This window comes from Rousettus aegyptiacus, unplaced genomic scaffold, assembly GCF_014176215.1.
Source record: "Rousettus aegyptiacus isolate mRouAeg1 unplaced genomic scaffold, mRouAeg1.p scaffold_m13_p_6, whole genome shotgun sequence".
Lineage (NCBI taxonomy): Eukaryota > Metazoa > Chordata > Mammalia > Chiroptera > Pteropodidae > Rousettus > Rousettus aegyptiacus.
Window position 1 is genome coordinate 96,810,706 of NW_023416309.1, and position 16,690 is coordinate 96,827,395.

The following is a 16,690-nucleotide window of genomic DNA, read 5'->3' on the forward strand; positions in this document are numbered from 1 at the left end:
AAAATTCGTACTTAATTTATCTGCAACCTAACCTCATATGTAAACGGAGATCATTACTCTTGTTTGTGATGAGGAGTAATTAATATATGTAAATGCATAGGAAATTGCCTGGCACCCAGTAAACATTTGTAAGTGTAAACTATTATTTGTTACTATTAATCCTGTGCCTCGTTCCCCAAAATGACAAATGAGAAATGTTTTTGTCAGTCCACGTCTTTTGCTTCAATAACGCAGTAATCATTATTTGTTGAATCAGCATAGTAGACATTCATTTCCTTAATTTGACATTAAGAAATAATTTTCTTCACACAGTACATACAGATTCAAAAACCAGGGCTCAAGTTTATGGTTACACACCATATTAAAGTCAGATACAGACCCAGAAACTCTTTGTTACTGCCCTTTCTGGGAACAAAATAGGCATTGAAGAAATGTTTTTCTTCAATGAAAAGTCACACCTTTTCATTAACCTCCTTATCGAAATAAGATGCCACAACGTCCCAACCTTATAAGAACGCAAAATCTCCCGGCCGCCAGAGAGCCTCATGCGCAAGCGCAGCTCGCGCTCCAATGCGCTCGGGTTGGCGCGTGACAGCCGTGCGTTCCACCCTGCCCCCACGGCCTTCCTAGCGCGCACGCGCAGTCCGTGCTCCACGCGCACGTGCGCGTTCGCGCCGCTCACACTTCGACGGAGGGCGCGCACCCTGGAAAATTCCACACCCGGGTAAGCTCCGCCCTTTGCGCCTTCTCTCCTGCCCCAGGCTCTTCACTCGTAGTCCCCATCCCAGCAGCCTTTGCGTGAACAAAATGGCAGCTCCCATGTTGCGGAGTTTGTCTTGCTTATCCAGGGCTTTAGGACCGTGGTCTTGGCAGGTGGGTATGGACGGGGCGGGTAGGACTCTAGGGGATGGAGGAGGAGCACAGTATAGAGGGAAATACTCCCTTCTCAGTCCTTTGTGAGCTTGGACAATACGAGTCATACCAAGATTAGGGAAGAGTTTGTTATAGACGGGACCTAGCTACTGAGTTGTGGCCGAGTAGAGTTCCTAACCCAGGCTCCTGAGTTAGGGCTATTGGGGGCGAGCAAATTCTCAGGGATTAAGTTTCTCCCCTTTGGTCTGGGTCTCTCTAGCGGGAAGGAGTTAAAAGGGAAAGAAGTAACGATTTGAAAGGCGGGATCTCTTCCCCTTGATTCTTATAAATATTCTAAATGGAACAGTGGCTGAAAAGGAGAGAGTCCTGTATTGTCACTGTACCTACCTGCCTGAGCAAACCTCATGGTCAGAGATTAAAGAGACCTGGCCTTTAAAGAGTTTGATCAGTTGAGACTTACTTAGACGGACAGAATGATGTTTATACAGCGAGGCTCCCAATAGAATGAGCAGAATGTAATCTCAGTAAACATAGAGGAGATACCAAGAAAAGGACTTTTTTTATACTTTAATAATAGCATTTCACTCATTTCAGTATTGGGCTGGTGTTTAAGTTCCCCAACAGACTGAAAGTTCTTTGAAAGCCTTGCATTAATCAACGCTGTATCCCTAGGAGTTGGCATAGTCCTGTATGTACCATGGGGAGTACTAAAGGAAAGACTTCAGTAAATGTTGAGTGGCGTTAGTAAAGTTGCTTACTAGCTTCTATTAAAAATCACGCATAAGTGATAAGGAAGTAATGAATTTTTTCTCTTGATATGTGGCTTTATGATTGTTCTTAAGTTATTCTTTGGATGTACCTTTTCTATCTTTGCCAAGAATTTGTTTAAGACAGTAGATTCATTTCCAGGTTACCTATATCCTAACCTTTCCTGCTTCCAGTCAGTCGCGGTGACTCAGTCCATAGCTGTAGTTCCAGTGAGAACTAAAAAACGTTTCACACCTCCTCTTTATGAACCCAAATACAAATCAGAAAAGGAGTTTATAGAACGATCCCGAAAAGCAGGAGTGGTCATTCCTCCGGAACGTTTGGAGCGTCCCATACATCTGGCTTGTACAGGTGAGGCATGGTATTTCTGAGACTTTGACCTAGTCTCCTGTCAGAGCTAATCTGAAACATGGATAATTTGGACTATGATTGACTATATTTAATTAACCACAAAATCATTTGAGCCTCAACAGTGATTTACTTTGCATACACTGTATTTCCTGAGGTCATCTTTGATCTTTGTATTCCTACAAGGCAAAAGGTGAAATTCCTACAAGGCAAGGGTGAAATTTCCCCATTTTGTGCAAGAAGAAACTGAGGCTCTGAGGGAAGACTTAAATTATCTTATTCTATTTTTTCTAATGCAACACAGTTCCCTCTACACAGAAGTCTAGTTCATTAGTCTACTTTATATCTAGGATCTCTCCCAATTTTATGTGACCTCAAGATGACTTTTTCTCAGTCTTTGAATACTTTCTTCATTTTCTCCTTCTTTCATTGCAGCTGGTATTTTCGATGCCTATGTTCCTCCAGAGGGTGATGCTCGAGTCTCATCTCTTTCAAAGGAAGGACTAGCACAGAAAACTGAGCGACTGAAGAAGACTGTGGCATCACAATTGTCGTAGGTGTCTGAATCAGTATTAGAATAAAAGTTTCTTGTTACTACTTTACTCTGGAGAGACCATCTTGGGTTAATCGGATTGTATATACTTCCCATAACAACTTTACAGTATTTTCTTTCTCAGTTAATGTAGAATAATATGGGCATTCTAAGTCTTAGCATCTCAGCCTTCATTGGTTGTTTTTGCCACATTAGGGAGTGACTCTGAAGTTTGTAGGATACTTGATTACATATTTTAAAGTTTAAAGTGAAAGAATATATGAGAAGTGTATATTAGAATTTAAACTTCAGAAAATAAGAAAAGCCAAAAAGGGTCAAGATGATGGATCTGTTCTAGGGAACTAACTAAGCCTTAGTTAAGGAGCTGAAGCCAAAACCTTTTTCTGAGCCTCTCTTTTAGTTGAAAAGACAGAAACATTTAATATTTGTCACCATAAGGTTCTTTAGGGTCATAGATTTCTATGCACAAGTGTATCGAGTCGATGTTAATTTTTCATGTGGCCATACATTTCTCTAATTACAGAGTTTATCACATCACCTTTTCTCCTTAAAATTTTTGTGGCTCCTTATTACCCAATGAATAAAATCTAGATTTCTTCAATGGTATTCAAGGATTTTTATAATATAGCTCTTAACTTCCTTGCCATCGTCATATCCTTATTCTGTTTTTCTCATCCTAATCTTCAGCATGTCCAAATTAATTGCCAGTTCCTTATTACAGTATTATAATACTACTATATAATATACATTTATTACTGTAGTCCTAATACTATTATTCTATAGTATTATGCTATGCCTCTTTGTCTTTGTACATCCTTTCCTTTACCTAAAAATGTCTTTTTTCCCCTAGTAACTTCAACTTATTCCTCAAGAACCAGTTGAGTGTTGTATCTGCTTTTAAACCTTCCTTCACTTTCTTGAAACTGCCTTTGCTGTAATTGTAACTGTACACTTATATATACAACTTCTATATACAACTTCTAATAATTCTATACTATGATGATATCCATTCATGTATTTCTTTCCTGAGCTCTTTGATGGTTGAGTCTATGATAATGATCAACATAACACATGGTTTTATCATGGAGTTACCATCTAGGATAGGAAAACAGCCATTGAATACTGATTACACACAATTAAATAATTAGAGGTATGGTGAAGTGTGAGTGTTATGAAAACATGACAGGAATGATAACTTGGTCTAGTTATTCAGGGAAGGCTTCCGTGGAGAAATGACATTAAAGCCGGGACCTAAAGAATTACTTGGAGTTAGGTGGGTAGAGGGGTATAGTGAGAAATAGTATTTTAGGGAGACCAAACAGCATAAGCAAGGCCCTGGGTGAAAAAAGTGTGAAGGGGTGTGTTGGATTTTGTCAAATGCTTTTTCAGCATTTTTGAGATGATCATGTGATATTTGTCTTTTGTTGATATGTTGTATTACATTAGTTGATTTTCGAATGTTAAGTCAGCCTTGCGTTCTTGGCATAAATTACACTTGGTTGTGGTGTTTCTCATCCTCTTAATAGACTTACATTAACATTTTAATTAGATCGGAACTTACTGTTTACATTATTATAACTAAGAGAATGATATTGATAGTTGAGTCATGCAGTACATTATCATGATTTTTCCTTATATATTTTTTCTAGAGTTAAGTGCCTTTTTTTTTTCATTTGCTTATAGAACCCCTGATTGTGTAAATTTCCTCTAAGTACATTGAAGTATTTTATCAATTTTATTAATTTTTTTTTATCAATTTTATCTTCAAGAAGAAATCCCTCTGGAGCCTTCTTACCTGTTTTAATCTGTGCTTGTTGCTGTTCAGGTCCACTGTGCGTCTTGGGATCTACTTTTAGGATCATCCTAATATTCCTTTTGCCTTACTTTTGTGTTGTATTCCCTGGTATCTGGATTTTATGTCTTTCTCTTTAATGGTTTATCCTGAGAAAGGGTACGTGGTAGGTAAAATGAAATCTTGCAAGCCTAAGAAAAAGTCTGTCTTTTACTCTCCCACTCCATTTATACTTTACTCAGGTCTAGAATTCTAGGCTAGAAATTCTTTTTTTTTTCTCAATTAAAAGCACTGCCGCATTGTCTTTCCAAATTACAATGTTGTGATTTAGAAGCCTGATGTCATTCTGACTCTTGAGTCTTTGTATGAAACCTATGTTTTCTTTCTTAATGCTTATAGGATGTTTTCTTTGATGCCAGAATTCTGAAATTTTATTATGAAAAACCTTGATCTTTCTTTAGAATGATGAAGTACAAGTTAGAAGGTTGAATTTATAGGACTTGGCACATTCAAAAAACAGTTATTGAATAAGTGGATAAACATTAATGGAGGTTAATGTAAGTTGTGAGTTATGGAAATTGTACTAAGTCTTTAGAAATTATTCTCATGCTTAATCTTACAGAATACGGAAGATAAGAGAATATGATGCTAATTTTAAAATAAAGGACTTCCCTGAAAAAGCTAAGGATATCTTCATTGAAGCTCACCTTTGTCTAAACAAGTAAGTGAACTCGCTAACTTATATCCAGTATGTTCTCAGCATCTATTTATTATTCTAGGCACATATTTTTATTCCCTTCAGGTAAGAGGAGAGGAAAAACTTTCTATCTGGGCAATAATTGGAGGCTATAGCTGTCGACCCTTCTTCCTGCTGTTGGGAGTTTTCACCGTTTGGTCTGGCTCAGCTCCACCTGCAAGTGTTTGTTTATTTTGTTCTTTAGCTTCCACATATACATACAATCATATGCTCTTATCTTCCTTTATCTGACTTAACTCCACTCAGCATACTGCCTTCTTGGTCCATCATGCAATATCTTTTCCCATCCCCTTCCTTTTAGTCTGTGAGTGTCTTTTAATCTAAAGTGAGTCTCTCGTAGTCAGCATATGTAAGGGTCTTGTTTTTGTATCTATTTAGCCACCCTATCTTTTGATTGGAACATTTAATTCTTTTTCATTTGAGGTATTTATTGGTATGTAGTTATTACCATTTTTTATTTATATTTTTGATCTATATATTTTTTCTTCTTAAAGGAGTCCCTCTAACATTTCCTTGGCTTGGCGATGATGAACTCCTTTAGCTTTTTCTTGTCTGGGAAGCTCTTTATCTGTTGTTCAATTCCAAATGATAGCTTTGATGGATAAAATCTTGGTTTTATGTCCTAGTTTTTCATCACCGAATATTTTGTGCCAAGCGCTTCTGGTCTGTAAAGTTTCTGTTGAGAAATTGGCTGACAGTCTTATGCAAGCACCCTTGTAGGTAACTAATTGCTTTTCTCCTGCTGCTTTTAGGATTCTTTCTTTGGATTTAACCTTTGGAATTTTAATTATGATGTGTCTTGGTGTAGGCCTTTTTGGGTTCATCTTGTTTTGGACTCTCAAATTCTTGGGGTTATATGTCTATTCCCTTCACCAGGGTAGGGGAATTTTTCCATCATTGTTTCTTCAAGTAGGTTTTCAATTTGTTGCTGTCTTCTCCTCCTGATACCCTCTATGATATGAATATTGTTACGCTTAATGTTGTCCCAGAGGTGTCTTTAAACTATCTCCATTTTTTTGGACTCTTTTTGTTGTCGTCATTGCTGTTCTGATTGAGTGTCCTCCACTACCCCTTCCTCTAAATTGCTTATTCGATCTTCTGCTTCATCACTCTGTTGATTCCCTCTAAAGCACTCTTAACTTAGGTATTGTAGTCTTCATTTTTGACTGGCTCCCTATATCTTTTCCATCTCCATTCTTGTTTTCTATCTCTTTGTTAAAGTTCTCAATGAGTTCATCTACTCTTTCCCTAAGTTCCTCATGCATCCTCATCACCAGCGTTCTGAACTCTGCATCTGGTGTTGCTTGTCTCCATTTTGGTGAACTCTTTTTCTGGAGGGTTGTTCTGTTCTTTCATGTAGGAAATGATTCTTCGTCTCCCCATTTTGGCTGCCTCCCTATTTTGGCTGCCTCTCTGTGTCTGTTTCTATGTATTAGGTAGAACTCTTAAGTCTCCCAGTCTTAGTAGAGTGGCCTTATGTAGTAGGTGTGCTGTGGGGCCCAGTGGCATAGTCCTGAGGGGGAGGAGGTCTAGCTGCAGGCCAAGTTCAGCTGTAGCTCTTGCACCTCCGGGGCCACCTGGTAAGAGTCACCAAGCAATCTACATATGGCTGCTACCCATGCTGGGCTTTTAGGCTTCTGAAACCAAGGCCAGCTGCCACATGCGGTTGTGGGACCATGCTGTTTCGCATCTCCACCCTTCCTACTGTTTTGAGATGACCTCTTATATTTTGTCCCTAGTTGTAGGGCTTCTGTTCAGCCAGACCTCAGGTGACTCCGTTTGCTGGTTGCTGTGTAGTTTGTTATAACTTTGGTGTGGTTGCTAGAGGAGGTGTGCACAGCCACTACCTTCTACGCCATCTTGCCTCCTCTCTAGCACGTCATTTTGTTCATTCTATTTGCCATGATTTTTCTTTGCTTCTTTTTCTTTCATTTATTGGATTGATAGAATTTTCTTCTTTCTTTTTTATTCCTTCCACGTGTTTGAAAGTATGACATTTGACTTCTGTTCTTTTAATTTCAGTTATTGTTAAAATGTTTAACATGTATTCTTGAGTTGCTATTATAAGAACCTTAGAATATTTTAATTCCAGTCACCACCTCATTCATCTTCCATGTTATTGTCATTTAGTTTTTTTAGTTCTAACTTTTTAAAATTTCACCTTCACCTTCATTTTTTCGCTTATGGGGCTTTTTTTCCCACTTCATTTTTAGAGGGTGCTTTCTTTGGGTAGAGAATTCCAGATTGGTAGTTATTTTCTCTCAACATTTTAAAGGTGTCATCTTTTGGTTTCTGTTGTGTCTATTTTTCCTTGTTTCTTTGGAGTGAAAGTTTCTTTTTTATCTCTGTCTGCTTTTAAGATTTTTTTCTCTGCCTTTAGTATTTAGCAGTTTACTGTGATGTGTGTGTGGTGTCGCTTCTGCTCTGGGTTCCTATTGCTTCTTAAATCTTTGGGTGCTTTTCTTCTTAGTGTTAGAAATTCTTAGAACATCTCTTCAGATGTTGCTTCTGCTCCACTTTCTTGTCTCCTTTTATGGCTCTATACGTGTATGTTAGATGTTTTCACTACTTTCACTTGTGCCAAATGTCTCTTAGGTTTTTTACTATATTTTCCAATCTTTTTTTTGCCCCCTCCAGCTTTAGTCTGGATATTTTCTTATCTACCGATTTTCTTTTCATTTGTATCTAATCTGCGGTTAAACCTATCTATTGAGTTCTTAATTTTATACTTGTTTACTGTTTTTAACCTTTAGAATTTTCTGTTGCTTTTTTTGTCATGTTCTTTGCTAAAATTCTCCATACTGTCATCTAATTTCTTGAATATACTAATCTCACTTATTTTAAAGTCTGTGTCTGATAAAAACGGTATCTTCTACAGGTTTATTTTCTCTCATTTTTTTTCTTTTGTTTCTTGTTCTTTTTGTATGCCTGCACATTTTTTTTTTATAAATAGCTGTTTTTTAAAAATCAAAGATATGATTACTTATTTAAAAATTATCAGTTTAATAAGAGCTTTTATTTATCATGGTAAAATACACATAAAATTAAAATTTACCATTTGAACCATTTTAAAGTGTATATTTCAGTGGCCTTAAGTACATTCACAATGTTGCATAACTATCATTACTATCTATTGCCAGAACTCTGTACCCATTAAGCAATAGTTTTCCATTGCTTTCTCCTCCCACCACCTGGTAACCTATATTGTACTTTGTCTCTATGTATTTGCCCGTTTTAAGTACCTCATGTAAGTGGAATCTTACAGTATTTGTCCTTTTGTGACTGGCTTATTTCACTTGGCTTAATGTGTTGAGAGTTACCACGATACAGCATTTTTCAGAATTTTCCTTTTTAAGGCTGAATAATATTCCATTGTGTGTATATACCAACTTTTGTTTATCCATTCATCTGTTAGGGTACATTTGGATTGTTTCCACGTTTTGGCTATGGTAATACTTTATGAACGTTGGTGTACATGTATCTGTTCGAGTTCCTACTTTCAATTCTTTTGGGTATATCTGGGTATACCTGAGTATATACCCAGGAGTGGAATTGCTGGATCATATGGTAATTCTGTCTAATTTTCTGAGGAGCCACCATACTGTTTTTCATAGCAGTTTCACCATTTTACATTCCCACCAGCAATACACTAGGCTTCCAGTTTCTGTATCCTTACCAACACTTGTTATTTTCCATTTCTTAAAATAATAGCCATATTAGTGGATGTGAAGTGGTATCTCATTGTGGTTTTGCTTTGCATCTCCCTAATGGCTGGTGATATTAAATATATTTTTATGTGCCTGTGGATCATTAGTATACTTTTTTAAAGAAAGGTCTACTCAAGCTTTGCCCATTTTTGAATTATGTTCCTATTTTGTTGTTGAGTTTTAGTAGGTCCATGTGGTCTGGATATTAATCCTTTACAGATAAATATGTGCTTTACAGATATTTTCTCTTATTCTATGGGTTGTCTTTTCACTCTCTTGATAGTCCTTTGATGCACGAAAGTTTTTAATTGTGATGAAGTCCAATTTATATGTTTTTTGTTGTTGCCTGTGCTTTTGGTGTCATCCTAGAAATCGTTGCCAAATCTAATGTCGTGAAGTTTTTCCCCTATATTTTTTCTAAGGGTTTTATAGTTTTAGTTCTCACATTTAGTCTTTTTGTATATGGTGTAGTGTAAAGGTCCAACTTCATTCCTCTGTGTGTGGATATCCAGTTTTCTCAGCACCGTTTGTTGAAGAGACTGTTCTTTCCCATTGAATGGTCTTGGCAGCCTTGTTGAAAATCAGTTGATCATATATTCGAGGGTTTAGTTCCGTGCTCTCCATTCTGTTCCATGGGTCTCTATGTCTGTTCTTGTGCCAGTAATACACTGTAAAGAAATTATTTTTTTAGTTTTCTTTTCTGGTTGTTCATTACTGTTATATAGAAATATACCAGATTTTTGTATGTTGATTTTGTATTCTGAAACTGCTGAATTTGTTTATTAGTGCTAACACTTTTCATGGAATCACTAGGATTTTCTACATATATGATCGTGTTGTCTGTGAATAGAGAGAATTTTTACTTCTTTCCTGATTTGGATGCCTTTTATTTGTTTTTCTCGCCTCGTTGCTCTGGCTAGAACTTCATTGTATTATATTGACTGAAAGTGGTAAAAGCCAAATCCTTGTCTTATTTCTGATCTTAGGGGGAAAATTTTCAGTCATTGACCACAATATTAGCTGTGAGGGTTTTCTCATAAGGTCTTTATCATATTGAGGAAGTTTCCTAGTTTAGTGAGCATTTTTATCGTGAAAGGGTGTTGGATTTTGTCAGATGCTCTTTCTGCATCAATTGAGGCAGTCATGTTAGGTTTTTTTCCCCTTCATTTTATTAATATGGTGTATTACATTGATTCTCTTATGTGAAATCATTTTTGCATTTTAGGGATAAATCCCACTTAGTCGTAGTTTGTAATCCTTTAAGTACGATGCTGAATTTGATTTGCTCGTATTCTGCTGAAGATTTTTGCGTTTTATTGTTCCTCAGACTGGATAATTTCAGTTGTCTAATTATCAAGTCTGCAATCCTTTTTTCCTGCCTGCTCGGATCCGCTGTTCAACCCTTATTGTGAATTTTTTATTACAATTATTGTACTTCTCAACTCCAGAGTTTGGTTTCTTTTCATAATTTCTATTTCTTTATTGGTGTTCTTATTTTGTTAACACACTGTTTCCTGATTGCCTTTAGTTCTTTGTCCATGTTTTCCTTTAGCACATTAAGCATATTTAGGACAGTTGATTTATCATCTTCGACTAATAATTCCAGTGTCTGGACTTCCTCAGGGATGGTTTCTGTCAAGTTTTTTTTTTTTTTTTTCTATGAATGGGCCATACTTTTATGTTTTTTTGTATACTTTATAATTTTTTGTTGAGAGCCAGATATTCTGAGTATTATAATGTGATAACTCTGGAAATCAGATTCTTCTATTCCCAGGTATTGTTGACTTTGCTTATCATTGCTGCCACCATTCATTTGTGACTTCTCCAAACAAATATTGTTACGTGTATATTTATTTATTGTATGTATTGTATGTATATTAGTATGAGGTTTCTGTTCCATTATCCCCGCAGTCAGCCAGGGACCTGATAAAGATTTCCTTAAATGTCTGGCTGAATAAACACAAAACAGGTGTTCTTATCCCTTTGTGCCTTTAAATCTTCTGATTGATGTTGGTGGGAGAAGTTACTGCAGCCAATAGGGCTGAAACCATGGTCTCATTTGCACTGGGCTATGTGATTCACCAGACTGACCAAAATGTGCAACCCCAAGTTTTTGGAGGGCATTCCCTCTGCCTGCCGTAGCACCAGCCATCCACCCCAAGAACACAGGCCATTGCCTTCACAGTCATGGCAAGGCTGAGGGAAGGGGGATGGTAGGTAGTTTGTACATGTTGTTTTTCTACCCAAGATCATTAGCCTCTCTGTCAGGCACTCCCCTGGTTGTTATCAGTATCCAATCAGAATCCAGAGTTCTGAAATAGTGGTTTTGATCTTTTTTTTTTTTTTAATTTGCTAGTCGTTTTGATGGATAGATTCCAGGTGTGTTTTGTAATGTTTAGTTGTAAGCTCATTTTCAGTGCAAAGTGTTTCTTTTGAGGGAATTTTAAACAACCTAAGTTATGAACATGCTCCCAGAGAGGTATTATGTGTGTTTCTGCCAGATACCCCAGGGATATCACTAGTCAGGTGTCAGTTTTTATGTTAATTTCTTAGCTTAGGAATCCTTGTATCATACAGCTACCATAGTTCTCTGTCCACATTTGAGTATAATGTGGGCTTAGGCTTTAAATTTTCAGTGTTTTAATTTTAATTTTTTTTTCCCCCACTCAGAACCCTCGACAGAGAGAAATTTTATCTCTAGATTGGTGGGTGGTTTTTCTAGTCTCCCTTTCCTGCAGGTGCAGGACTCTTGACAGTCTAGCTTCATGTAGGGATCTCAGTTCCAACACCTTGTCTTTCAAGGGTCCAAAGTTTTATGAAGCATCAGACCCCTAGCCATCAGGTCCTATTCTAGATCCTTTCTTCATCCCTACATTGTTGTGATAGTACATTGTATTCTTTCCATTTTGGTTGGCATAGTTTCACATTATCTCATTCCATTATGTTGCTAGAAACAGATATTTTCCGTTTATTTTTCAGTGTAAATTGTTTTGCAAAATAGTAAGTAAACTCAGAAAAGAAGATTTATTTCTACTGAAGATTTCTAGGCCAGGCTAGTGAGGAGGAAGAGTTCACTCAGAAGTGCCAGGCATGGTGGTCATGGTAGCTGTTACCACAACTCAGTCTAGTCTAGTCTAGAGCTACAATGGGAGAAATGAGTTGGAATCTTTTATATTAGAAATAGAGGTGGAAGGGAAGCAGATGGAACTAATCCCTTACCCACTCTGGGATTAGAGATAAGGTTTTTCAAAGGGACAAAGACAAACTATTTAGGAAGTATTAAACTGTAGGGAAAGTCATGAATGTGTATCTGAAAGAAACTAATCTGTGCTTTTGGGTTTATTTGAAACCCCTCAGTTAAGAATCCTCCTAAAATCTTGTCTGTACAGGAGCTTGGGTTTGCCATCTGTTTTTTTCTTTTCTTTTTTTTTTTTTTATTGCACAGAATCAGCCTGACTAGGTCACTTTGGCAGTAGCAAACATGCGCGTGGTAGAGGGGAAGACAGGCCAGAAAAGATAGATTATTATCTTTTGTTTAGATTCAGAGATACAAGGCCAAGCCAGTTGGTACTGGTGATGTGTCTGAGGTAAGAGAAGAGAAGATGAGCTTTCAATTGTTACTTGTGTTGGAATTTGCTTCCTGTTGCAGCTTAGAACAAAGTCCAGTCCCCATGTCCCATTAAGGGTCTCTTGCTCATCTAAGGGATGTAATTTCAGAGAAACTTCTTTTTGTTCCTAAGATTCAAACCTAACTTTGCTATGGAGCTCAGGATTTTCTGATAAATCATGTTATAGTTCATCTTTGTGTCCCAGGACTTAGCATAGTACCTGGCTTATAGTAGGAGTGCAGAAAATTTTGTAAAAATGAATTAAATTCTTTTCCATTTTCAAGGCCATTTCACCTTTCACATGGGGTATCATGAAAGCAAGAGTCAATGATGTATATCTCTTTCTTTTTTAGCTCAGACCATGACCGACTTCATACCTTAGCAACTGAAAACTGTTTTCCGGTAGGTTCTCATCCTTAGAACTGTGGGATGCTGAATGCGTATATTCTAGATATCACCTCTGGTTTTCCTATGAAGAATCAGTTTTGAAAGTACAGGAAGTTTAAGACGAAAGCTGAAGTTCCATCATTTTTGGCTGAATGATAATGATGTGAACTCTGGTAAAGCCCATGCAAATGAGGAAAAAGGAAGTCTATCAGTAAGCAGTACTGAAACCTCGAGACATGGGTCCTGAGATCAGAATATGAGCCACATTAGGCCAGCCTACATATGCCTACACAATAATAAAGGATTTAACAAGCATTCATGAGGCGTATGTTGTATGGTAATGGGTGCTAGGTACTTTGGGAGACCCCCAAGAATGGGGACTTTGTGGTTCAAGAATGAGAACTTCAGTTTCTATAAATTCCTCCTCATCTCCTTACAGACAAGTATAGCTAACCTAGTCTTAGCAGTTTAGCTATAAAATCCCACCGTTCTCTGCTAAAAGATGAAGAGGCAGGCAACATATAAGCAGTCAGCAGAAACACACTCAGTAATTAGCAGATTATGAATGTGTATGGGAGGATAATGGTGTATTAGGTAAGCTGGCAGTCTGGAGTGTGGTTTTCATTGATTAGAAGAAGGATCCTCAAGGAGGTAGATTTGTCTTGAGTTGTGTTAGGTGAAAAGGGAGTTGTTGTGATGTGGGCTTGAACCATAGTTTAATAAAACTTGGAAAAGTAAAAAAGAAGGCACAAGAAAGCATTTGGTGGGAAACGTTGCACTTTGGCTGTAGTATTGCAAGAAGTGAGCAGATGTAAAATGAAACACAAGCTTCCCTAAAGGGAGGGGAAAACTCAGAACTTGTTTTCTTCTGCCCACAGGACATGGTTGAGGATCTCAAATATAAGACCGTTCGCTGGAGCTTCGTAGAGTCTTTAGAGCCACCCCAAGTGGTTCAGGTTCGCTGTTCAAGTATGCTGAACCAGAGCAACCTGTATGGCCAGGTCACCGTCCGCATGCATACCCGGCAGGTAGAGAGGCACCAGTTTGCTTTCCTTCTAGCTTTTCTTCCCTCTCAGGTTGGGCACCTACTTCTGGAGTCCTGGCTACAGCTGCAAGACTGTGGGTTCTAAGGAAAGGTTCACTGTGGTCGTCCTTGCTCTGTCAATGCACCCTTCCCTCTTCTCAGAGTTAACTCTACTAAGACAGTTGCAAGGATGTTCTCTCCCACTCTTATTAGTCTTGCCTTCCTCCCCTCTCTAGTCAAAAAAAATCTCTTTAAGATTAAAGTGTCGGGGGTGTGGCTCCATAGTGTAGTGGTTAGCATGTCTGCTTTACACGCAGAAGGTCCTAGGTTTGTGCCCCAGGTGGAGCCATGGACCATGCCCCAGTGCACTGGCCCCTCCCAGGTGTGCCAGGTCCCCCGAGTGTGCTGGGGGCGTCATGCCCTGGGGGCTCCCAGGACCAGGTACACACCACGAGCATGTGGGAGGAGACGCCCCACCTTCAGAGATCCAGTTCTTAAGTGGAAATGGCAACATCCATAGGTCAAGGGTGGAAGTGGGGGCAGGAGGGGAATCAAAGAGGGGAAAGGAAAAAAAAAAGATTAAAGTGTTGGTAGCTGATCATTTAGTCTGCATTCAGAATTCTGAGTTCTTTTGATTCTGATGATTATTTTCTAACCATTCAATTTTTTGTTATGGTTGTTTCAATAATGGTTGTGTGGCAAAAACAAAAACAAAAATGCCCACAAAAGAAAACACAAAACAAAAGCAAAACAGAACAACTCTGAAGACTAACAGGTCAGCTTTGCTTTTATCCTTGCAGACTTTGGCCATTTATGACCGGTTTGGCAGATTGATGTATGGACAGGAAGATGTGCCCAAGGATGTCCTGGAGTATGTTGTCTTTGAAAAGCACCTGACAAACCCCTATGGGAGCTGGAGAATGCATGGCAAGATCATTCCCTCATGGGCTCCCCCTAAGCAGCCCATCCTTAAGGTAAGATAGCTTGTGTGGTGGTTTAGGCTGAAACAGTATTGATGGCATCCTAAGCCACCAGGTGGATGGGCTCCACCTTGTGGAGAGAGGAGGTGATGCAGCACCAGGGAAAGGAAGTTCTGTTAGGGGTGGGCATGGAGGTAAGGGTGAATTGCTCCTGGGTAGCAAGCCATGGGCTTGGATGGTACATAACTCAGTTTCCTGCTATTGCAGACGGTGATGATTCCTGGCCCCCAGCTGAAACCCTGGGAAGACTATGAAGAGCCACAAGGAGAGGCCCAGAAGCTAGTCTGATGGCAAAAATAATTGCTGGAGTGAAGCAGAGATCGTGAGGTGGCTGGGAGCCATGAAGTCTGGGAGTCTGGGAGCTGTAAAGTCACCCATCTCTATCATGCGATAGAAAGAACTACCTGTGTTCTCTCATGTAGAGTTTTTAAGCAGTATCATCTTCAGCAACCATGACTAATGGCTAATCCCAGATGGATTGCTGCTGTGCGTAGCTATGGACGCATTTCTTCTTTTTTAGGTTTTATATCTAGCTTCTGGGTCGAGATGAAAGACAGTACGTTTCAGAGAACATCTGATATCAGTTATTATGCTGCAGGGACTGTCAGAAGCAAACCAGAATTTTCTATCTTATCACAGGGTAGGGGTCAGAGTTTGAAATAAAACACAGTCAAAATGTTGAATAAATGTGATGGGTTCTGTCCATTTCGCCTGGTTTAGGCTAGAAGTAGACCAGCCTAGAAGTAGACCAGCCTTCAAATGGCAGAAATGGAAGACAGGCTTAATTGTGAGTGGTGTGACTTCCAGGAAATCCAGACTTGGAAAAAATAATTAGTGTTTATAAAAGATGGTGTCATTTAAGAGGGTGTTTTCTCATACACTGAGTCAGTCAGCATTTGTATGTCAAAGAAGAATGTAAATCCAAAGAAATCATTTATTCCTCAGCCTTTGGATTGTGTTCTTAATTATCAGCTGCATTCCGGTATGATCCCAGGAAACATGGGAGGAGACGGGCCATGGAGGAGTTGATATATTTGGGAGATCATCTGTAAGACCTGGTTCCTTGATTTCTATCGCCTTTTGGAGATAGTGACTATTCTTTCCAGCCCAGCACTGGAAAGGCAAAGGCACCAGGGTATGGACTTGTGTAGAATGAAACAGCCCAGCCTTTCGTTGTTTTTTAGCTCTATCTGGGCTGTCAGAAGGAGGAAGTGGGACTTCACATGTACATGCCCATGTATCCTGGGTCATCAGAGGTATGACAAGGGAAATCACTCTGTACCAGTAATAGACTTGGCTTATTGCTTTTGTCAGCCTAGTGTGGGCTCCCCTTAAAAAACAGGACCTGAATTCTTAACACTATTTTTCAAGCTTAGGATTTTCTTTTAAGGAGTCTATCACTTAGGGTTAAGGATTAATCTGTTCTGACCTTGTCCTGAGAGTAGAGTCCAAAGAAACTGGAATCAGGTTGAGGATAACTTAACTGCTCTATCTCTAAAGCTACCATTTCAGCAAAGCAGCAGATAGACCAAGCCTCACTGGGAAAAATGGATGTCCTTACAACAGCTGCCGAGTGCTGACTGTGGAGACAAGATGTGTATGCCTAGGGAAGAGGCAGCACTGGTGGGTTAATCCAAAGCAGCCACTCTCATCATCCAACTTAGTTTCAACCCTTTTGGCTTAAAATGTACATCAGTTTGAAGCCCAAGTGAGGTTTGGTCATATCCTATTTGCGTGAGCCCCAGATTAAGGCAAAATGAGATGGGAAGTGCTTTGAATAGGATCCACATCCGTAAGGAATAAAGGGAGATTATCCAAGTTGAATAGGAAAAAGCAGAGGAAAAAAGCACACTTACTGGGCAAACGACACATTGATTTCTCTGAATATGTAAA

At 38.8% G+C, this 16,690-nt stretch overlaps 1 protein-coding gene across 2 annotated transcripts; it reads left to right on the top strand.

The window, feature by feature from the left end:
- Positions 1–685: 685 nt before the first annotated feature.
- On the top strand, positions 686–15,741 carry MRPL45 (mitochondrial ribosomal protein L45). Of its 2 annotated transcripts, XM_016164787.2 has the most exons (8): positions 686–873; positions 1,815–1,992; positions 2,425–2,542; positions 4,957–5,055; positions 12,760–12,808; positions 13,672–13,821; positions 14,618–14,791; positions 15,005–15,741. In XM_016164787.2, the coding sequence occupies exons 1-8, from the start codon at positions 808–810 to the stop codon at positions 15,083–15,085; spliced, it is 915 nt and encodes a 304-aa protein (XP_016020273.2). In that variant the 5' UTR covers positions 686–807; the 3' UTR covers positions 15,086–15,741. The 2 variants fall into 2 exon arrangements, with proteins under 2 accessions (XP_016020273.2, XP_016020274.2); XM_016164788.2 differs by lacking the exon at positions 4,957–5,055 and having other exon boundaries at positions 730–873.
- The last annotated feature ends 949 nt before the right edge of the window (positions 15,742–16,690 follow it).

Coding starts and splice junctions, on each gene's coding strand:
- MRPL45 (XM_016164787.2), top strand. CDS start 808: ATGGCAGCTCCCATGTTGCGGAGTTTGTCTTGCTTATCCAGGGCTTTA. Junction 874..1,814: donor TAGGACCGTGGTCTTGGCAG/GTGGGTATGGAC, acceptor TCCTGCTTCCAG/TCAGTCGCGGTGACTCAGTC. Junction 12,809..13,671: donor CAACTGAAAACTGTTTTCCG/GTAGGTTCTCAT, acceptor TTCTGCCCACAG/GACATGGTTGAGGATCTCAA.